The sequence below is a fragment of the Pristiophorus japonicus genome, chromosome 1, assembly GCF_044704955.1.
Source record: "Pristiophorus japonicus isolate sPriJap1 chromosome 1, sPriJap1.hap1, whole genome shotgun sequence".
Lineage (NCBI taxonomy): Eukaryota > Metazoa > Chordata > Chondrichthyes > Pristiophoridae > Pristiophorus > Pristiophorus japonicus.
Genome location: NC_091977.1, coordinates 92,137,943 through 92,155,731, shown reverse-complemented (window position 1 = coordinate 92,155,731; position 17,789 = coordinate 92,137,943). Strand labels below are relative to the sequence as shown.

Sequence of the window (17,789 nt, the reverse complement as noted above, 5' to 3'; positions counted from 1 at the left end):
GCAGACCATCTGCAAATGGAAATGAGACAAAAATTGTTTAATGTCATCTTGTTTCAGAGAATTTGCTAATCAGAGAAGTGTATTTAGCTTGCAAGCAAGAGCAGTATGGCATGCTGCATTAGTTCCTATGTTCTGAGGAGAGTAATGAAGAACTTAAAATTCACTGTAAAGGGTTTTCTATTTGTTCACTTATATGTAAAATAAATCAGCTTGTTTGTTCAAATTGGCCTTGTCTCACTAGAGTATTCATCAGTCTGCCCTCTGGAAGATAGGAGAAATGCACGTGGGGCGACATACAAGATTATAGCATCCAGTTCATATAATGTGAGATTTAATTGTTACGACCCCTGGGTCATGCTATTGTATGACTAAATATCACACTCACTTCGTGCCCCACTTTAGCCATCCAACATCACACTTTAGCATATCCTGTGATTCACTGTGGATCTACTTAGTATATCCAGCACTGACAAATTTGACATAATACACTGTGGGCGTAACTTTTAATTTCTGTGGAGGTGGAAGACTCATGGTTTTGGATTGGCTGCTGGTTATAACACTCCACCTGGTTTCAGTGGAAAGAAAGATTGCTCAGGGTGCAAACGGACAGTAGATCCTATAATGTGAGCTTTACGCTCCTGCTGAAGTTGAAAGTTACTCCATCATCGTCTCAACCCAACCCCTAAAATCCCAGGCAGTTTTCTTATTAATACCATCAATAGCAGTCTATCTTAATTCACAATTTAGTTAAGAATTAATTAAGATTTAATACTTACATTTACAGCATCTGAGAGGGGAATCCTTCGGTGGGTCAGCGGGCGCGTTCGGTGGCAGGTTGAGTGGGAATTTATTTGTTGACAACAGGTCAGGAACCCGCTGCCACATGCCTTTTCCAGATGTTGGGTCTGTCAGCGCTGAACAGATCCGACACTCAGCGGAGGGGTAGGCAATTCAGGTTATTATGATCTTGTTAACAAGCCATTAAAATGTATTTTAAGCTCACCGTTACATTTTACGAGGTCACCCACAGGGTCCACACCGCTTAGGGATCACGTCAGATAAGCAGGTCGGGAGTTGAGTCAACATAGAATCATCTCATTACTTGACAGCTGCAAGTGTGGTATATAAGCTCCCATCTCACAGCTGTTCACTTTCCAAGCTCAGAAGCTGTTGCTTGGTGCATTCGGAACACAGATTGAGCTTCATGCAGGTTGCAAGTGTTTGCAGCAAACTCTGTCTCCAGTGTCACCTCATTGGAACAATCTCTCTCACCATTGACAGATTGCTTATGTCATCTCAAGTTCACCTGCCATCTATTGCATCAGAATGGGTATGGTTTTTACTGTCTCACCTTGGTTCTCAGAATCTGACCATGACCAACCATCTCCTCAACCACCTGATGCTGCACAGGGCAGAGGGCATCGGTGTAGGGCTGGACCGTGCCGGGGGCAATATGCCCAACACAGGGTTTACAGGCAGAGGATGGGTTTCCTCATGACTGAGCAGCATTGCCAAAGGAGGCAGAGGCTATCGCGCCAGGTCGTTGCACACATTTGCAGATTGCTGGAACAAGACCTGCAGCCCAGAGAAACGGGTAGACAACCCTTACCAGTAGCTGTCAAAGTCATCCTTGGCTTTAACTTCTTCCCCTCAGGCTCCTTCCAGGCATCTGCAGCAGACATTTGCGGCATCACGCAGTCGGCTGTCCACAGATGCATCACACAGTTCACCGATGTCCTGTTTGACAAGTTAGCCAATTACATCAAGGCTTCCACTGATGAAGCCAGTGTTATTGAGCGTGTGCTTGGCTTTGCGGCTCTGGCTCACTTCCCAAGGGTGCTGGTCATCATCGACTGCATACATGTGGCCATCAGGGCACCCCATCATCACCCAGGATTCTGTGTCAACCGCAAAGGCTTCCACTCCCTCAATGTGCAGCTCGTCAGCAACCATACGAAGGTCATCATGCAAGTGCGTGCCAAGTTCCCTGGCAGCTGCCATGACTATTATGTCCTGCGCCAGTCAACTGTCCCTCAGCTCTTCGCACCTCCAAACAATCTTTCTGGCTGGTTACTTGGAGACAAGGGTTATCCACTGAAGACGTGGCTCAGGACACCTTTGAGGAGGCCAAATACTGAGGCTGAGGAACTTTACAATCAAAGCCATATCTCCACCTGAAGTGTCATAGAGCAGAGAATTGTCATGCTCAAAATGCACTTCAGATGCCTGGACAGATCAGGAGGAGTCCTTCAGTACACACCAGCCAGTGTCTCCAGAATCATTGTGGTCTGCTGTGCCTTGCACAGAATAGTGCAGCAGCGAGGATTAGCGCTGCATGAGGAACAAGGAACAGAGCGCACAGCCTCTTCGTAGGAAGAGGAAGAGTAGCATGAGGTTAAAGATGAGGATGAGGAGGAGATGGTGGTTGAAATGCGACCAGGACACGACCACATTGCTGCCCGTGAGGTCAGGGTTGGCCTCACCATGGCCAGATTTAGTTAACTTTACGCAGCACAGTCATGCTGGAACATGCATAGCCAGGAAGGCAGCACCTCACAGCCACACCATAAACATCCGTACAATGACCAGTCCGTTCTTTTCACTCTCGCCACCATTGCTGGAGCTTAAATTAGCCCTGACCGTTCACTCTGCCACTCACCGTCATCCCGCTCATGGACCATGCGCACTTCTCTTGCTGCACATCAGTGGGGTCATGAGGACCCACGTATATACTGACACCCCTCCTAAGAAGGAAGTTTATGAGCCTCTGGTTTCTTTCCTCCATTGATGCCCATATATCCTCCATAGATTCCCATCAATTTTGAATAGAAACCATGTGCTCGTGCAAATGACGCGTTAGGTCCTCCATGCAGGCCATCTTATCCATGGAGGAACCTACAGTTGCGAGTGCATGCACCATGATGATGATCATGTTTGAGATGGATTTCTCCATTCGCTGAACACTTGCAGTCACCACGGTTGAAAAACCTGTCAGAGCCTCCTGTTCTTGTTCCTGCAGCTGCCGGATCGCCCTCTTTCTGGATGGCCCTGAGGTTCAGCATTTGCATGCAGCTGAGCAGAGTTAGGAGACTCCTGCGCCTTTTGACAAGGAGTCTCCACTGCTGACCCTGTCTCCACCATTCGTTCTTGCTCACCTGTGCTGTATGAGAACATAAGAACATAAGAATTTAGAACAGGAGTAGGCCATCTAGCTCCACTTCCCTGCCCGCTCCCCATAACCCTTAATTCCCTTATTGGTTAAGGTTGAGGCATCAGGTGACAACACTTCTCTATCTTACGACGGCCCCACTGAGGTGTGTTTATCTGCGCTGGTGCTGGCTTGCCTTGTCTGAGGTGATGCTGTGCCTTCAGAGGCTGGTGGCTCCTCTGAGGAATCCTCTTGCTCTTCTTCTTGGACAGTGGGGGGGCACTTGATGGACCTGTGGGAGAGTAAGGAGATCAGTTAGATATATGATATGACGATTGCACATAGATACCATTATGCACATGATGAGCACTCAATCTCTCTTGACATCAGCCCCCATATCAGTGACTGATGAATGCCATGTAGCTGTATGGAAACTGATTCTGTCACCAGATTGTTCTGATGAGCCGCTGTCTCTGTCCCCCAGTTCAGGCTGGTCCACCACTCCACTAATGTCCAGGGCTGCCTCCTCTGCACTCGTCAGTATTGCCATCGATGAGAGTCTTCTCCCATTCTCTCCCTCTTATTGTGGGCTCTCTTTCCCTGCAACGAGGGAAAGAAGAGAAGGTTGAGTGAGTCTGATGGAATGAGTGTAAGGAACAGATGGGTTAGATCTTTAGTGTCAAATTTGCGGATGACACTAAGTTGGGTGGCAGTGTGAGCTGCAAGGAGGATTCTATGAGGCTGCAGAGCGACTTGGATAGGTTAGGTGAGTGGGCAAATGCATGGCAAATGAAGTATAATGTGGATAAATGTGAGGTTATCCACTTTGGTGGTAAAAACAGAGAGACAGACTATTTATTATCTGAATGGTGACAGATTAGGAAAAGGGGAGGTGCAAAGAGACCTGGGTGTCATGGTACATCAGTCATTGAAGGTTGGCATGCAGGTACAGCAGGCGGTTAAGAAAGCAAATGGCATGTTGGCCTTCATAGCGAGGGGATTTGAGTACAGGGGCAGGGAGGTGTTGCTACAATTGTACAGGGCCTTGGTGAGGCCACACCTGGAGTATTGTGTACAGTTTTGGTCTCCTAACCTGAGGAAGGACATTCTTGCTATTGAGGGAGTGCAGCGAAGGTTCACCAGACTGATTCCCGGGATGGCGGGACTGAACTATCAAGAAAGACTGGATCAACTGGGCTTGTATTCACTGGAGTTCAGAAGAATGAGAGGGGACCTCAGAGAAACATTTAAAATTCTGACGGGGTTAGACAGGTTAGATGCAGGAAGAATGTTCCCAATGTTGGGGAAGTCCAGAACCAGGGGACACTGTCTAAGGATAAGGGGGAAGCCATTTCGGACCGAGATGAGGAGGAATTTCTTCACCCAGAGAGTGGTGAACCTGTGGAATTCTCTACCACAGAAAGTTGTTGAGGCCAATTCACTAAATATATTCAAAAAGGAGTTAGATGAAGTCCTTACTACTAGGGAAATCAAGGGGTATGGTGAGAAAGCAGGAATGGGGTACTGAAGTTGCATGTTCAGCCATGAACTCATTGAATGGTGGTGCAGGCTAGAAGGGCCGAATGGCCTACTCCTGCACCTATTTTCTATGTTTCTATGTTCCTACTATGATAGAGTGGGGTCGCAATACCAAGTTGCCTCCTTGTGTCCTATGTCAGCGACTGGCCACCCCTCTTCCTTCAGTGAAGACTGGAGCTCTCCTTCCCCACTGGCGACCTGGACTCTTCTCCACCTCCAACACATGATGACCATCATGGCTGCAACCACCCTGCCCTCCCACCCTGAACCCCGGTGGGCCACTGACCCTCCCAATGCCTGCCCCAACCAGGCCTCGGACCACCTACCACCAAGGGCACTACCCAGCACCGCACCTGCGGCCAACATCTAGCCGTAAGCAACTCGGCCCATAAAGCAGTGCCTGGCCTCGAGTCATCTTGGACTCCCTTGCCACTGGATCAAGACCTCGCTCAGCTCAGCCCGTGTGGTAGCCGGTGTGTAATGACCACCCCACTTTAAAATAACTCACACACAGGCATCTTCCACTCCGTTAACATGAAGTTCAGGACCTGGAACGTCAGGACCCTCATGGACATCCCCAACAGCGACAGGCCGGAACGTCGCACCGCCATAGTTGCCTGGGAACTTAGATGCTTGAATATAGACATTGCCGCCCTAAGCGAGACCTGGCGGGCAGGGGAAGGCCAGCTCAAAGAACAAAGTGGAGGTTACACCTTCTTTTGGAAAGGGAAACCAAAGGAACAATGCTGCCTCCACGGAGCCAGCTCCGCCATCAAAAACGAGCTGGTTGACCACCGCAAAGACTCCCCCTGTAGGGCTAATGAATGCCTCATGAGTCTTCGACTCACCCTATTCTGGAACCAGTGCACCACAGTCATCAGTGCATATGCCCCAACACTCGATGCAACAGATGAGGCCAAAGAGGGTTCTTACACCAACCTCGAAAAATCCCTGTCCTGCGTCCCTGCAGGCGACAAACTGATCCTCCTCAGTGACTTCAGGGTTGGCAAGGACACAGACCTTTGGGGAGGCGTGATTGGCAGAGATGGGGTAGAGAAAGCCATCTCCAGTGGTACCCTACTCCTAACAAAATGTCTAGAGCACAAACTTGTCATCACTAACACCATGTTCCACCAAAGGGACAAGTACAAGGCATCATGGCAACACCCTCGCTCCAAGCACTGTCACCTGCTCGACTATGTCATCGTCTGAGCCAGGGATCGCAAGGATGTGCACATCACCGGCACCATGACAGAAGTTGATGACTGCTGGACAGACCACCGCCTAATCCGATCCATCATCGACATCAACATACCCTCAAAGCGGAGGGGGCAGCAGAAGCAGTGCCGCAAAAAAGTCAATGCCGGAGCATTTAAGGACCCAGCTAAGAGAGCCCTCCAGAGTCAGCGCCTCTCAGCTAACCTGGCATGCCTTGACGACCCTGAGACACAGAATGCCCACAGCGCTTGGTCTGCCCTCCAGGCCTCCATAACCAGTGCCTGCAAAGAGATGCTCGGCTACTCAACCAGGAAATACCAGGACTGGTTTGATGAGAATGATCAGGAGATCCAAGAGCTATTAGATCACAAGCGCAGGGCATTTCTGAGCCTTAAGCAACAACCCAACGTGGGAGCAGCAAAGCAGCATTACAGACGGCTCAAGGCTGAGGTCCACCAAAAAACCCAGGACCGAAAGAACAGGTGGTGAATGGAGAAAGCACAGGAGATGCAGCAGCTGGCTGACAACCATGATGTGTGAGGATTCTTCATCGCAGTCAAGGTCACCTATGGGCCAAACACCAAAGGCCCCACCCCACTGCTGGCCAAGAACGGGGAAACACTCATCAAGAACACCGAGGCAGTCAGGGCCCACTGGAAGGAGCACTTCGAAGATCTCCTCAATCGAGACTCTGCCTCTGACTCAAGTGTTTTTGACTCTATCCCGGAGTATGCTACCTGCCACCACCTCAGTGAGACCCCAGCACTGCACGAGGTAGAAAATGCCATAAGACAGCTTAAAAACACCAAGGCTCTGGGTGCAGACGGAATCTCTGCTGAGACATTGAAGTATGGCGGAGAGGCACTGCTGGCCCGAATACATGATCTCATCTCTTTCATCTGGAGGGAGGAGAATATGCCGGGGGATCTCAGAGATGCAGTAATCGTGACCACCTTTAAAAAAGGGGACAAGTGCGATTGCGGCAACTACAGAGGAATCTCCCTGTTATCAACAACCGGGAAAGTCGTCGCGAGAGTCCTCCTCAACGTTTTTTTTCCCTTGGCCGAGGAGCTCCTTCCGGAGTCACAGTGTGAATTTCGTCACCGACGGGGCACAACAGACATGATTTTTGCAGCGCGACAGCTTCAGGAAAAATGCAGGGAGCAGCGCCAGCCCTTATACATGGCCTTCTTCGACCTTACAAAGGCCTTTGACACTGTCAACCACGAGGATCTATGGACCGTCCTCCTTCGTTTCGGATGCCCTCAAAAGTTCGTCACCATCCTCCGCCTGCTCCATGACGACATGCAGGCCATGATCCTTACCAACGGATCCATCACAGACCCAATCCACGTCCGGACTGGGGTCAAACAGGGATGCGTCATCGCCCTAACCCTCTTCTCAATCTTTGTCACCGCCATGCTCCACCTCACAGTCAACAAGCTCCCTGCTGGAGTGGAACTAAACTACAGAACCAATGGGAACCTGTTCAACCTGCGCCACCTCCAGGCCAAATCCAAGACCACCCCAACCTCTGTCGTTGAGCTACAGTACGTGGACGATGCCTGCGTCTGCGCACATACAGATGCTGAAGTCCAAGACATAGTCGACGTATTTACTGAGGCATACAAAAGCATGGGCCTTACGCTAAACAAAGGTCCTCCAACAGCCAGTCCTCACCGCACAGCACTGCCCCCCAGTCATCAAGATCCACGGCGTGGCCTGGACACCATGGACCATTTTCCATACCTCGGGAACCTCCTATCAGCAAGAGCAGACATTGACGACGGGATTCAACACCGCCTCTAATGTGCCAGTGCAACCTTTGGCCGCCTGAGGAAAAGAGTGTTTGAAGACCAGGCCCTCAAAACTGTCACCAAGCTGTAGTAATACCTGCCCTTCTGTATGGCTCAGAGACATGAACCATGTACAGTAGACACCTCAAGTTGCTGGAGAAATATCACCAACAATGTCTCCGCAAGATCCTACAAATCCCCTGGCAGGACAGGCGCACCAACATCAATGTCCTCATTCACGCTAACATCCCCAACATTGAAGCACTGACCACACTCGATCAGCTCCGCTGGGCAGGCCACATAGTTCGCATGCCAGACACGAGACTCCCAAAGCAAGTGCTCTACTCGGAGTTCATTCATGGCAATCGAGTCAAAGGTGGGCAGTGGAAATGTTACAAGGACACCCTCAAAGCCTCCCTGATAAAGTGCAACATCCCGACCGATACCTGGGAGTCCCAGGCCCAAGACCACCCTAAGTGGAGGAAGTGCATCCGAGAGGGAGCTGAGCACCTCGCGTCTCAACGCCGAGAGCATGCAGAAATCAAGCACAGACAGCGGAAAGAGCGTGCGGCATACCAATCCCACCCACCCTTTCCCTCAGCGACTATCTGTCCCACCTGTGACAGAGTCTGTGGCTCCCGTATTGGACTGTTCAGCCACCAAAGAACTCACTTCAGGAGTGGAAGCAAGTCTTCCTCGATTCTGAGGGACTGCCTATGATGATGATGTGTGTTGTTAGTTGGTATGATTGCAATAGGATGAGGAACAGTGTGAGGGGTACCTAGTAAGATGGGGATGTGATAATGTCGGTAGATAGATAGAGAGGGATGGGTGAAGGTGCAAGGGATGTTGGGTTGAATATGGATGTGCAGGAGTCAGGTTTGGAAGGCAGAGTGATGGGAATGTGATGAGAGGCACAGTAGGATGAAGGTAAATTAAGCTTTATAGCCACTTTTCCTGATCTTGAAGCGCTTGTGGCACTGCACCCAGGTCCACATCACCACTGGCCTCCTCTTAATGTCCTCTGTGATCTGCAGCTAGGCTGCCTTAGTCTCCTGCGGCGGTCTCTTCCAACCACTGGCAGGGAAGAGAACCTTCCTGCGTGCTCTGACACCCTCCACAAGCATCTGGAGGATGTCATCGCAGAAGTGAGGAGCAGTCCTCTGTCTCTGAGAAGTCATCTTCCACACATTATCATAGGCAGTCCCTCGAGATGAGGATGACTTGCTTCCATACCAAAAAAGGATGAGTTCACAGGTGTTTCAATGAAGGACCTAATATTCCAGATCCCGAACTACATACTGAAGGGTGGAAGATGCCTATGCGTGGATTTTTTTAACGTGTGGTGGCCGTTGCACACCGGCAACCACACGGGCTTGAAAGAGCTAGGTCTTGGTGAAGTGGCAATGATTACCCAAGATGACTGGAGACCAGCTCTGCTGCACGGACCTAGTGCGCACACATATCGCAGTGTGGGCTGGCCCGTGCTGCCCCTGGGCCCCTGGCCCTGAACTCACGCCTCTTCTGGGCCCTGATCACGTCGCTCTACATTCTCTCGCCACTCCTTCAATCAAGACTGTCAGCACGCTAAAGTCTCCAAATCAGAAGTGCGAACAAATGGGGCCATGTCCCCTTTAAATACACCGGCACCAAACGCGTCAGTGCTGACGTCACCAGACCCGCACCTTTTAATTGGGCCAAGTAACACACAGGGCAGGCTCAACAAGCCCTATCACGGTAAAATCTTTTTTTGCAGCGGGATGAAGGCAGCAACGGGCTCATGGCCCGCCACTGACCTCTTCCACCCAGGAAGGGGAAATCGCAGCCCAGATTTCACCGCAAAACACAAACTTATTTTTCATATATCAGTATTACTGTTGAGCCTTGGAACTTAAAGTTTCATCTAGCTATGTGTGACCAACTAAAAAAATATATTTTATTTAAGGGCTATTACAGCGCAGTTTTATGTTCTCTTAGGAGAATAACGCGAGGAGATCAGAAGACAGGCTGAAGAATGCCTCACATAACACTGGGGATTATTAAAGCTCTCTGTGAAGCTCATATTAATCTTGATTAAAATTCAAACAAGATTTGCAAGTGTTTTTAAATAAGTCAGATATATAGAATATTCAATGTATATTAGAACAGTGTGGAAAACCTCCAGCTTGTCATTTTGTTACTGGTGTCCTGTTCTTGTTAATTCAAAGCCATCTCTTGCTTGAAAAAAATGTGACTTATCCACTAGTTTTATAAAGCAATTTTAATGAAACACCAATACACAACAGGAACATTAAGAACCACCATAAAACATCAAGCCGACTAGTGAAATGCACATAATCGAAACTGGAACACTATACCATCTACACAATGCAACACTCAATCAGTTTGCATAATACTCTGTGATTGTTGTTAGCTTACTGCCAGCAATACATCCATCCATAAAATACTTAACACGGAGAAAGGTTCCATCAGGACATCTGGCTTTTTTCAGCTATTTCTTCAGCAATCACACAGGATTGGGCACCGCGGTAAAGGTGGGAGCTGGTTCCTCTACATCTTTCTGCTCGTTGGATCCACTCGCTTGAGCCTATAAACAGAGCGAAACCATAGAACACAACGTGAATGGAGTGCATAGTAAAGAGTGGAAAGTTGAGAATTTGGGGAGAGGGAGAAATTCAGTGCAGAGGGGGAAGGAAGTGCTCCTTTTTGTCTTTAATACTTCTAGTGGTTTGTGAAAGCTAGAGGCAGTAAGTTTTTCAAATTTTGTTCAGTGTTTTAGTGCTTAGTGCAAGTTAGTGTGTATAAAAAAAGCCTAAAACAGACTAAAATGTAATTACATATAAATAAATAGATACTAAGATAAAGTAAGGACCTAAGTAAAAGAACTAGGATAATTAAACCGGGTTTCAAAAAGCATGAGATTTCCCAACAGCTTCCATTCGGCTGGGTTAACAATAACATTTTCATTAATTAAATTATAAAACAAGGCTGAATAGAAATGTCAGTGGAGGAGATGTGCTGCATCTACAGCATGTGGGAGTTTGTGGGGAGTAGTGTGATTCCAGGCATCCACATTGGCAATAAGTGTCTGCAACTCGAGGAACTTCGGCTCAGAGTTGTAGAACTGGAGTCTGAGGTGCAGATATTGCGATGCATCAGAGAAGGGGTGAGTTGCCTGGACATTTTAAGCCAGGAGGCAGTCACACTCCTTAGGTTAGGTAGTGGTTTAGATTTGGTTAGTGGTCAGGGATAGGAGGATGTGACTGCGGGTCAGGCAGATGAAGGAATCGCAAATGCAGTGGTGGACGAGCCTCATCCTTTGCCCTTGTCCAACAGGTACGAGGTACTTGCTACCGATGTGGATAAGAACAAAGACTGCAGGGGGGGTGAGTAAATTGACCATGGCACCATGATACAGGAGGTGATTCAAGTGGGGGGAGTGACTGTTGTGTATGAAGAAAGAGTCAGACTGAATACTGTGAGTTCAAAGTAAAGTATAACCTTAGTCTTTTATTGCAGGTCTCCAGAGTGTCTCTCCAGCCTGTGAGGCCTCCTTAAATACCTGTGCTCCCAAGGGATTATGGATGAGCCCTCTGGAGGCTGTACAGAGTATATACAAGTTTACATATATAACGACACTCCCCCCCTGCAAAGTCAACAGTGTAACTATTTACAAGGTGAGTCGACCTGGGGCCCTTCTTGCCCTGTTTGATTGTCTCGGGGCAAATGCTGGTGAATCGTCTGTTGGGCCCTCGCTAGGCTGCAGTGCAGCTGGCCTTGCTGGGCTGCCTGGTGTGGTGAGACCTGCTGGGCTGCTGTGGATGATGGGTTCTGCTTGTGGTCAACCGTTGTGTCGGTTGCCACTGGTGTGTATTGGAGGGTCAAAGAAGGTAGGGTCCAAAGTGGTTTGCTCAGGATAGTCCGTGAATCTGAGTTTGATTTGGTCCAAATGTTTCCGGTGAATGAGTCCATTTGAAAGTTTGACCCGAAACACCCTGCTCCCCTCTTTGGCCACAACAGTGCCAGGGAGCCACTTGGTACCTTGTCCATAATTCAATACAAATACAGGATCGTTGATTTCAATCTCGCGTGACACATTTTCGCTATCATGATATTGACTTTGTTGGAGCTGCCTGCTCTCTACCTGTTCACGTAGATTGGGGTGAACTAACGAGAGCCTTGTCTTAAGTGCTCTTTTCATGAGCAGTTCAGTAGGTGGGATCCCAGTGAGCAAATGGGATCTCGTGCAATAGCTAAGCAGGACTCGGAATAGGCGAGTCTGCAGTGAGCCTTCCGTTACCTTCATTAAGCTTTGCTTGATGGTGTTATGTAATGAGAGAGGATTAAATAGCAATCTCGTTGTGCGAGGCCCCTTGGGGAAGAGTGACCATAATATGGTGGAATTCTGCATTAGGATGGTGGAATTCTGCATTAGGATGGAGAATGAAACAGTTAATTCAGAGACCATGGTCCAGAACTTAAAGAAGGCTAACTTTGAAGGTATGAGGCGTGAGTTGGCTGGGATGGATTGGCGAATGATACTTAAGGGGTTGACTGTGGATGGGCAATGGCAGACATTTAGAGACCGCATGGATGAACTACAACAATTGTACATTCCTGTCTGGCATAAAAATTAAAAAGGGAAGGTGGCTCAACCGTGGCTATCAAGGGAAATCAGCCAAGGAAGTGGCATACAAATTGGCCAGAAATAGCAGCGAACTCGGGGACTGGGAGAAATTTAGAACTCAGCAGAGGAGGACAAAGGGTTTGATTAGGGCAGGGAAAATGGAGTATGAGAAGAAGCTTGCAGGGAACATTAAGACGGATTGCAAAACTTTCGATAGATATGTAAAGAGAAAAAGGTTAGTAAAGACAAACGTAGGTCCCCTGCAGTCAGAATCAGGGGAAGTCATAACGGGGAACAAAGAAATGGCGGACCAATTGAACAAGTACTTTGGTTCGGTATTCACGAAGGAGGACACAAACAACCTTCCGGTTATAAAAGGGGTCGGGGGGTCTAGTAAGGAGGAGGAACTGAGGGAAATCCTTATTAGCCAGGAAATTGTGTTGGGGAAATTGATGGGATTGAAGGCCGATAAATCCCCAGGGCCTGATGGACTGCATCCCAGAGTACTTAAGGAGGTGGCCTTGGAAATAGTGGATGCATTGACAGTCATTTTCCAACATTCCATTGAATCTGGATCAGTTCCTATAGAGTGGAGGGTAGCCAATGTAACCCCACTTTTTAAAAAAGGAGGGAGAGAGAAAACAGGGAATTATAGACCGGTCAGCCTGACATCGGTATTGGGTAAAATGATGGAATCAATTATTAAGGATGTCATAGCAGTGCATTTGGAAAGAGGTGACATGATAAGTCCAAGTCAGCATGGATTTGTGAAAGGGAAATCATGCTTGACAAATCTTCTGGAATTTTTTGAGGATGTTTCCAGTAGAGTGGACAAGGGAGAACCAGTTGATGTGGTATATTTGGACTTTCAGAAGGCGTTCGACAAGGTCCCACACAAGAGATTGATGTGCAAAGTTAGAGCACATGGGATTGGGGGTAGTGTGCTGACATGGATTGAGAACTGGTTGTCAGACAGGAAGCAAAGAGTAGGAGTAAATGGGTACTTTTCAGAATGACAGGCAGTGACTAGTGGGGTACCGCAAGGTTCTGTGCTGGGGCCCCAGCTGTTTACACTGTACATTAATGATTTAGATGAGGGGATCAAATGTAGTATCTCCAAATTTGCGGATGACACTAAGTTGGGTGGCAGTGTGAGCTGCGAGGAGGATGCTGTGAGGCTGCAGAGCGACTTGGATAGGTTAGGTGAGTGGGCAAATGCATGGCAGATGAAGTATAATGTGGATAAATGTGAGGTTATCCACTTTGGTGGTAAAAACAGAGAGACAGACTATTATCTGAATGGTGACAGATTAGGAAAAGGGGAGGTGCAAAGAGACCTGGGTGTCGTGGTACATCAGTCATTGAAGGTTGGCATGCAGATGCAGCAGGCGGTTAAGAAAGCAAATGGCATGTTGGCCTTCATAGCAAGGGGATTTGAGTACAGGGGCAGGGAGGTGTTGCTACAGTTGTACAGGGCATTGGTGAGGCCACACCTGGAGTATTGTGTACAGTTTTGGTCTCCTAACCTGAGGAAGGACATTCTTGCTATTGAGGGAGTGCAGCGAAGGTTCACCAGACTGATTCCCGGGATGGCGGGACTGACCTATCAAGAAAGACTGGATCAACTGGGCTTGTATTCACTGGAGTTCAGAAGAATGAGAGGGGACCTCATAGAAACATTTAAAATTCTGACGGGGTTAGACAGGTTAGATGCAGGAAGAATGTTCCCAATATTGGGGAAGTCCAGAACCAGAGGTCACAGTCTAAGGATAAGGGGTAAGCCATTTAGGACCGAGATGCGGAGGAACTTCTTCACCCAGAGAGTGGTGAACCTGTGGAATTCTCTACCACAGAAAGTTGTTGAGGCCAATTCACTAAATATATTCAAAAAGGAGTTAGATGAGGTCCTTACTACTAGGGGGATCAAGGGGTATGGCGAGAAAGCAGGAATGGGGTACTGAAGTTGAATGTTCAGCCATGAACTCATTGAATGGCAGTGCAGGCTAGAAGGGCCGAATGGCCTACTCCTGCACCTATTTTCTATGTTTCTATGTTTCTATGGTTTGCACTGTTCTCTCTGCCTGACCATTGGTTGCTTGTTTAAACGGGGCAGATGTGACATGCTTGATCCCGTTACGGGTCATGAATTCTTTGAACTCAGCACTGGTAAAATATGGCCCGCTATCGCTCACCAGTACATCGGGTAAACCGTGTGTGGCAAGCATGTCCCGCAGGTTTTCAGTGGTGGCAGCAGACGTGCTTGCCGACATTATCTCACATTCAATCCATTTGGAGTACGCATCAACAACCACTAGGAACATTTTACCCAAGAACGGGCCTGCATAATCGATATGGACCCAAGACCACAGTTTGGAGGGCCAAGACCATAAACTTAATGGCTCCTCCCTGGATGCGTGGCTTAGCTGCGAGCATGTTACATTTGTGCACGCAGGACTCTAAGTCCGCATCGATACCGGGCTACCACATGTGGCGAATAGGCCATCGCTTTCATCATTACAATACCTGGGTGGGTACTGTGGAGGTCACTGATGAAGTTGTCTCTGCCCTTCTTGGGAACCACTACTCGATTACCCCACAGAAGGCAGTCTGCCTGTATAGACATTTCATCTTTGCGCCGCTGGAACAGCTTTTCTCTTCCTGCATTTCCACTGGGACACTGGACCAGCTCCCGTGAAGCACACAGTTTTTGACTAGCGACAGCAAGGGGTCCTGGCTCGTCCAGGTTTTAATCTGCCGGGCTGTGACGGGTGACTGCTCATTCTCAAATTCTTCCATAACCATGACTAAATCTGCGCCATTTCCACCCACATGGTGGGCAATGGCAGCCTACTGAGAGCATCAGTGCAATTTTCCGTGCCTGGCCTGTGGCGGATGGCATAGTTGTATGCAGACAACGTGAGCGCCCATCTCTGGATGCGGGCCGATGCATTAGTATTTATCCCCTTACTCTCGGAAAACAGGGATATAAGTGGCTTATGGTCAGTTTCCAATTCGAATTTTAGCCCAAACAGATATTGATGAACTTTCTTTACCCCATAGACACAAGCTAATACTTCTTTTTCAATCATTCTGTAGGCTCTCTCAGCCTTAGACAGACTCCTGGATGCATAAGCAATTTCCAAAAATCATTAGCTTGTTGCAATACACACCCGACGCCATATGACGCTCATCACATGTTAGTACCAAACGCTTACATGGATCATACAACACAAGCAATTTGTTTGAGCATAACAATTTTCTAGCTTTTACAAAAGCATTTTTTTGGCTTTTGCCCAATACCCATTCATCCCCTTTACACAGTAAGGCGTGCAGTGGTTCTAACAGTGTGCTGAGACCGGTAAGAAGTTACCAAAGTAGTTCAGGGGTCCTAGAAATGACCGCAGCTCTGTCATGTTTTGTGGCCTTGGTGATTTCTCGATTGCCTCAGTCTTTGAATTGGTGGGCCTGATGCCGTCTGCCGTGATCCTCCTCCCCAGGAACTCCACTTCAGGCACCAGGAAAACACACTTCGAGTGTTTTAACCTGAGCCTCACGCGGTTGAGTCGACTAAGAACCTCCTCCAGGTTCTGCAGATGCTCGACTGTGTCCCAACCATGGTGCGTGGGACCAACTTCAGTAAGCTTTCCATGTTTCTCTGGATTATCACCGCCGCTGATCGAATTCTAAACAAGCATCTGTTATAAATGAAGAGACCTTTGTGCGTGTTGATGCAGGTGAGGCCCTTCGATGATTCCTCCAGCTCCTGCGTCATGTAGGCTGAAGTCAAATCCAGCTTTGTGAATGTCTTTCCTCCCGCCAGCGTTGCAAAGAGGTCGTCGGCTTTTGGTAGTGGGTATTGGTCCTGCAGGGAGAAATGATTGATAGTTACTTTGTAATCGCCACAGATTCTGACGATGCCGTCTCCCTTGAGGACTGGGACAATCGGACTGGCCCACTCGTTGAATTCGATCGGTGAAATGATGCCCTCTCTTTGCAGCCGGTCTAGCTCGATCTCTACCTTTTCTCTCATCATGTACGGTACTGCGCTCGCCTTGTGATGAATGGGTCGCGCCCCCAGAATTAGGTGGATCTGCACTTTTGCTGCTTGGAATTTCCTGATGCCTGGTTCGAACAGCGAAGGGAACTTGTTTAAGACCTGGGCACACGAAGTGTCGTCAGCGGGCGATAGCGCTTGGACATCATCCCATTTCCAGCATATCTTTCCCAGCCAGCTCCTGCCAAGCAGCTTGGGACCATCGCCTGGCACCACCCAGAGTGGTAGCTTGTGCACCGCTCCATCGTAGGAGACCTTTACGTTAGCACTGCCGTTTACGGGAATCAGTTCCTTTGTGTAAGTTCTTAGTTTTGTGGGGATTGGAGTTAAGACTGGCCTTGAGGCCTTGCTGCACCACAATTTTTCGAAAGTCTTTTTGCTCATGGTGGACTGGCTCGTGGCCGTGTCCAGCTCCATTGACACCAGGAGTCCATTTAGTTCAACATTCAGCATTATCGGGAGACACTTTATGGTAAATGTGTGCACCCCATGTACCTCTGCCTCGTCGGTCTGAGGCTCTGGTTCGTCGCGATCCGCCGTGGATCTGTCCTCCTCTGCAACATGGTGGTTTGCAGGATTAACAGGGTTTGCAGCTCGCCTGCACATACGTTGGAGATGTCCCATTGTTCCACAGCCCTTGCAAATGTACTCTTTGAATTGGCATGAATGGAAACGATGATCACCACCGCAGCGCCAAGGTGTTAATGGCCTTGCATTCATCACCCTTGATGGTGGACTCTGAGACATCTGCTGACGTGCAGTTGCAGGCATGTGTGACCTGCCCTGTATGTTGCGATTTGAAAACAACATCACTTTGTTCACAGTACTTGTTGCAGCACTTGTGTGCTGTGAGATTTGCTTAGTATTGTCACCGGTGGCAATGAACGCCTCAGCTATCGCTATGGCCTTACTCAAGGTTGCGGTCTCTACAGTCAAAAGTTTGCGAAGTATAGTTTCTTGGCCAATGCCAAATATGAAAAAGTCTCTGAGCATGTGCTCCAAATGCCCTTCAAATTCACAATGTCCTGCAAGACGTCTTAGCTTGGCGACATAACTCGCCACTTCCTGGCCTTCAGACATTTTGTAGATGTAGAACCAGTACCTCGCCATCAGAACGCTTTCCTTCAGGTTCAAAAGCTCCCGGGGCAGTGTGCACAAATCATTGTACAATTTCTCCATGGGTTTCGCTGGAGTAAGCAGATTTTTCTTGAGGCCATACAGTGGTGCCCCGCAGACGGTGAGGAGAATCGCCTGTCATTTGGCAGCGTTCTCTTCTCCATCCAGCTCGTTGGCTACAAAGTATTGGTCGAGTCGCTCCACAAAGTTTTCCCAATCATCTCCCTCCAATAATTTCTCCAGAATGCCCACTATTCTCTGCATCTTTGGGTTCGCTATCTGTATCTCGTT

At 48.5% G+C, this 17,789-nt stretch overlaps 1 protein-coding gene across 1 annotated transcript; it reads left to right on the top strand.

Moving 5' to 3' along the window:
• The first annotated feature begins 1,482 nt into the window (after positions 1 to 1,482).
• Positions 1,483 to 2,178, top strand: LOC139278579 (putative nuclease HARBI1). Its single transcript, XM_070897916.1, has one exon. The coding sequence runs from the start codon at positions 1,483 to 1,485 to the stop codon at positions 2,176 to 2,178; it is 696 nt and encodes a 231-aa protein (XP_070754017.1).
• Positions 2,179 to 17,789: the final 15,611 nt, after the last annotated feature.

Excerpts from the sequence above, each read along its gene's own strand:
- LOC139278579 (XM_070897916.1), top strand. The coding sequence starts at position 1,483 with ATGGGTTTCCTCATGACTGAGCAGCATTGCCAAAGGAGGCAGAGGCTA.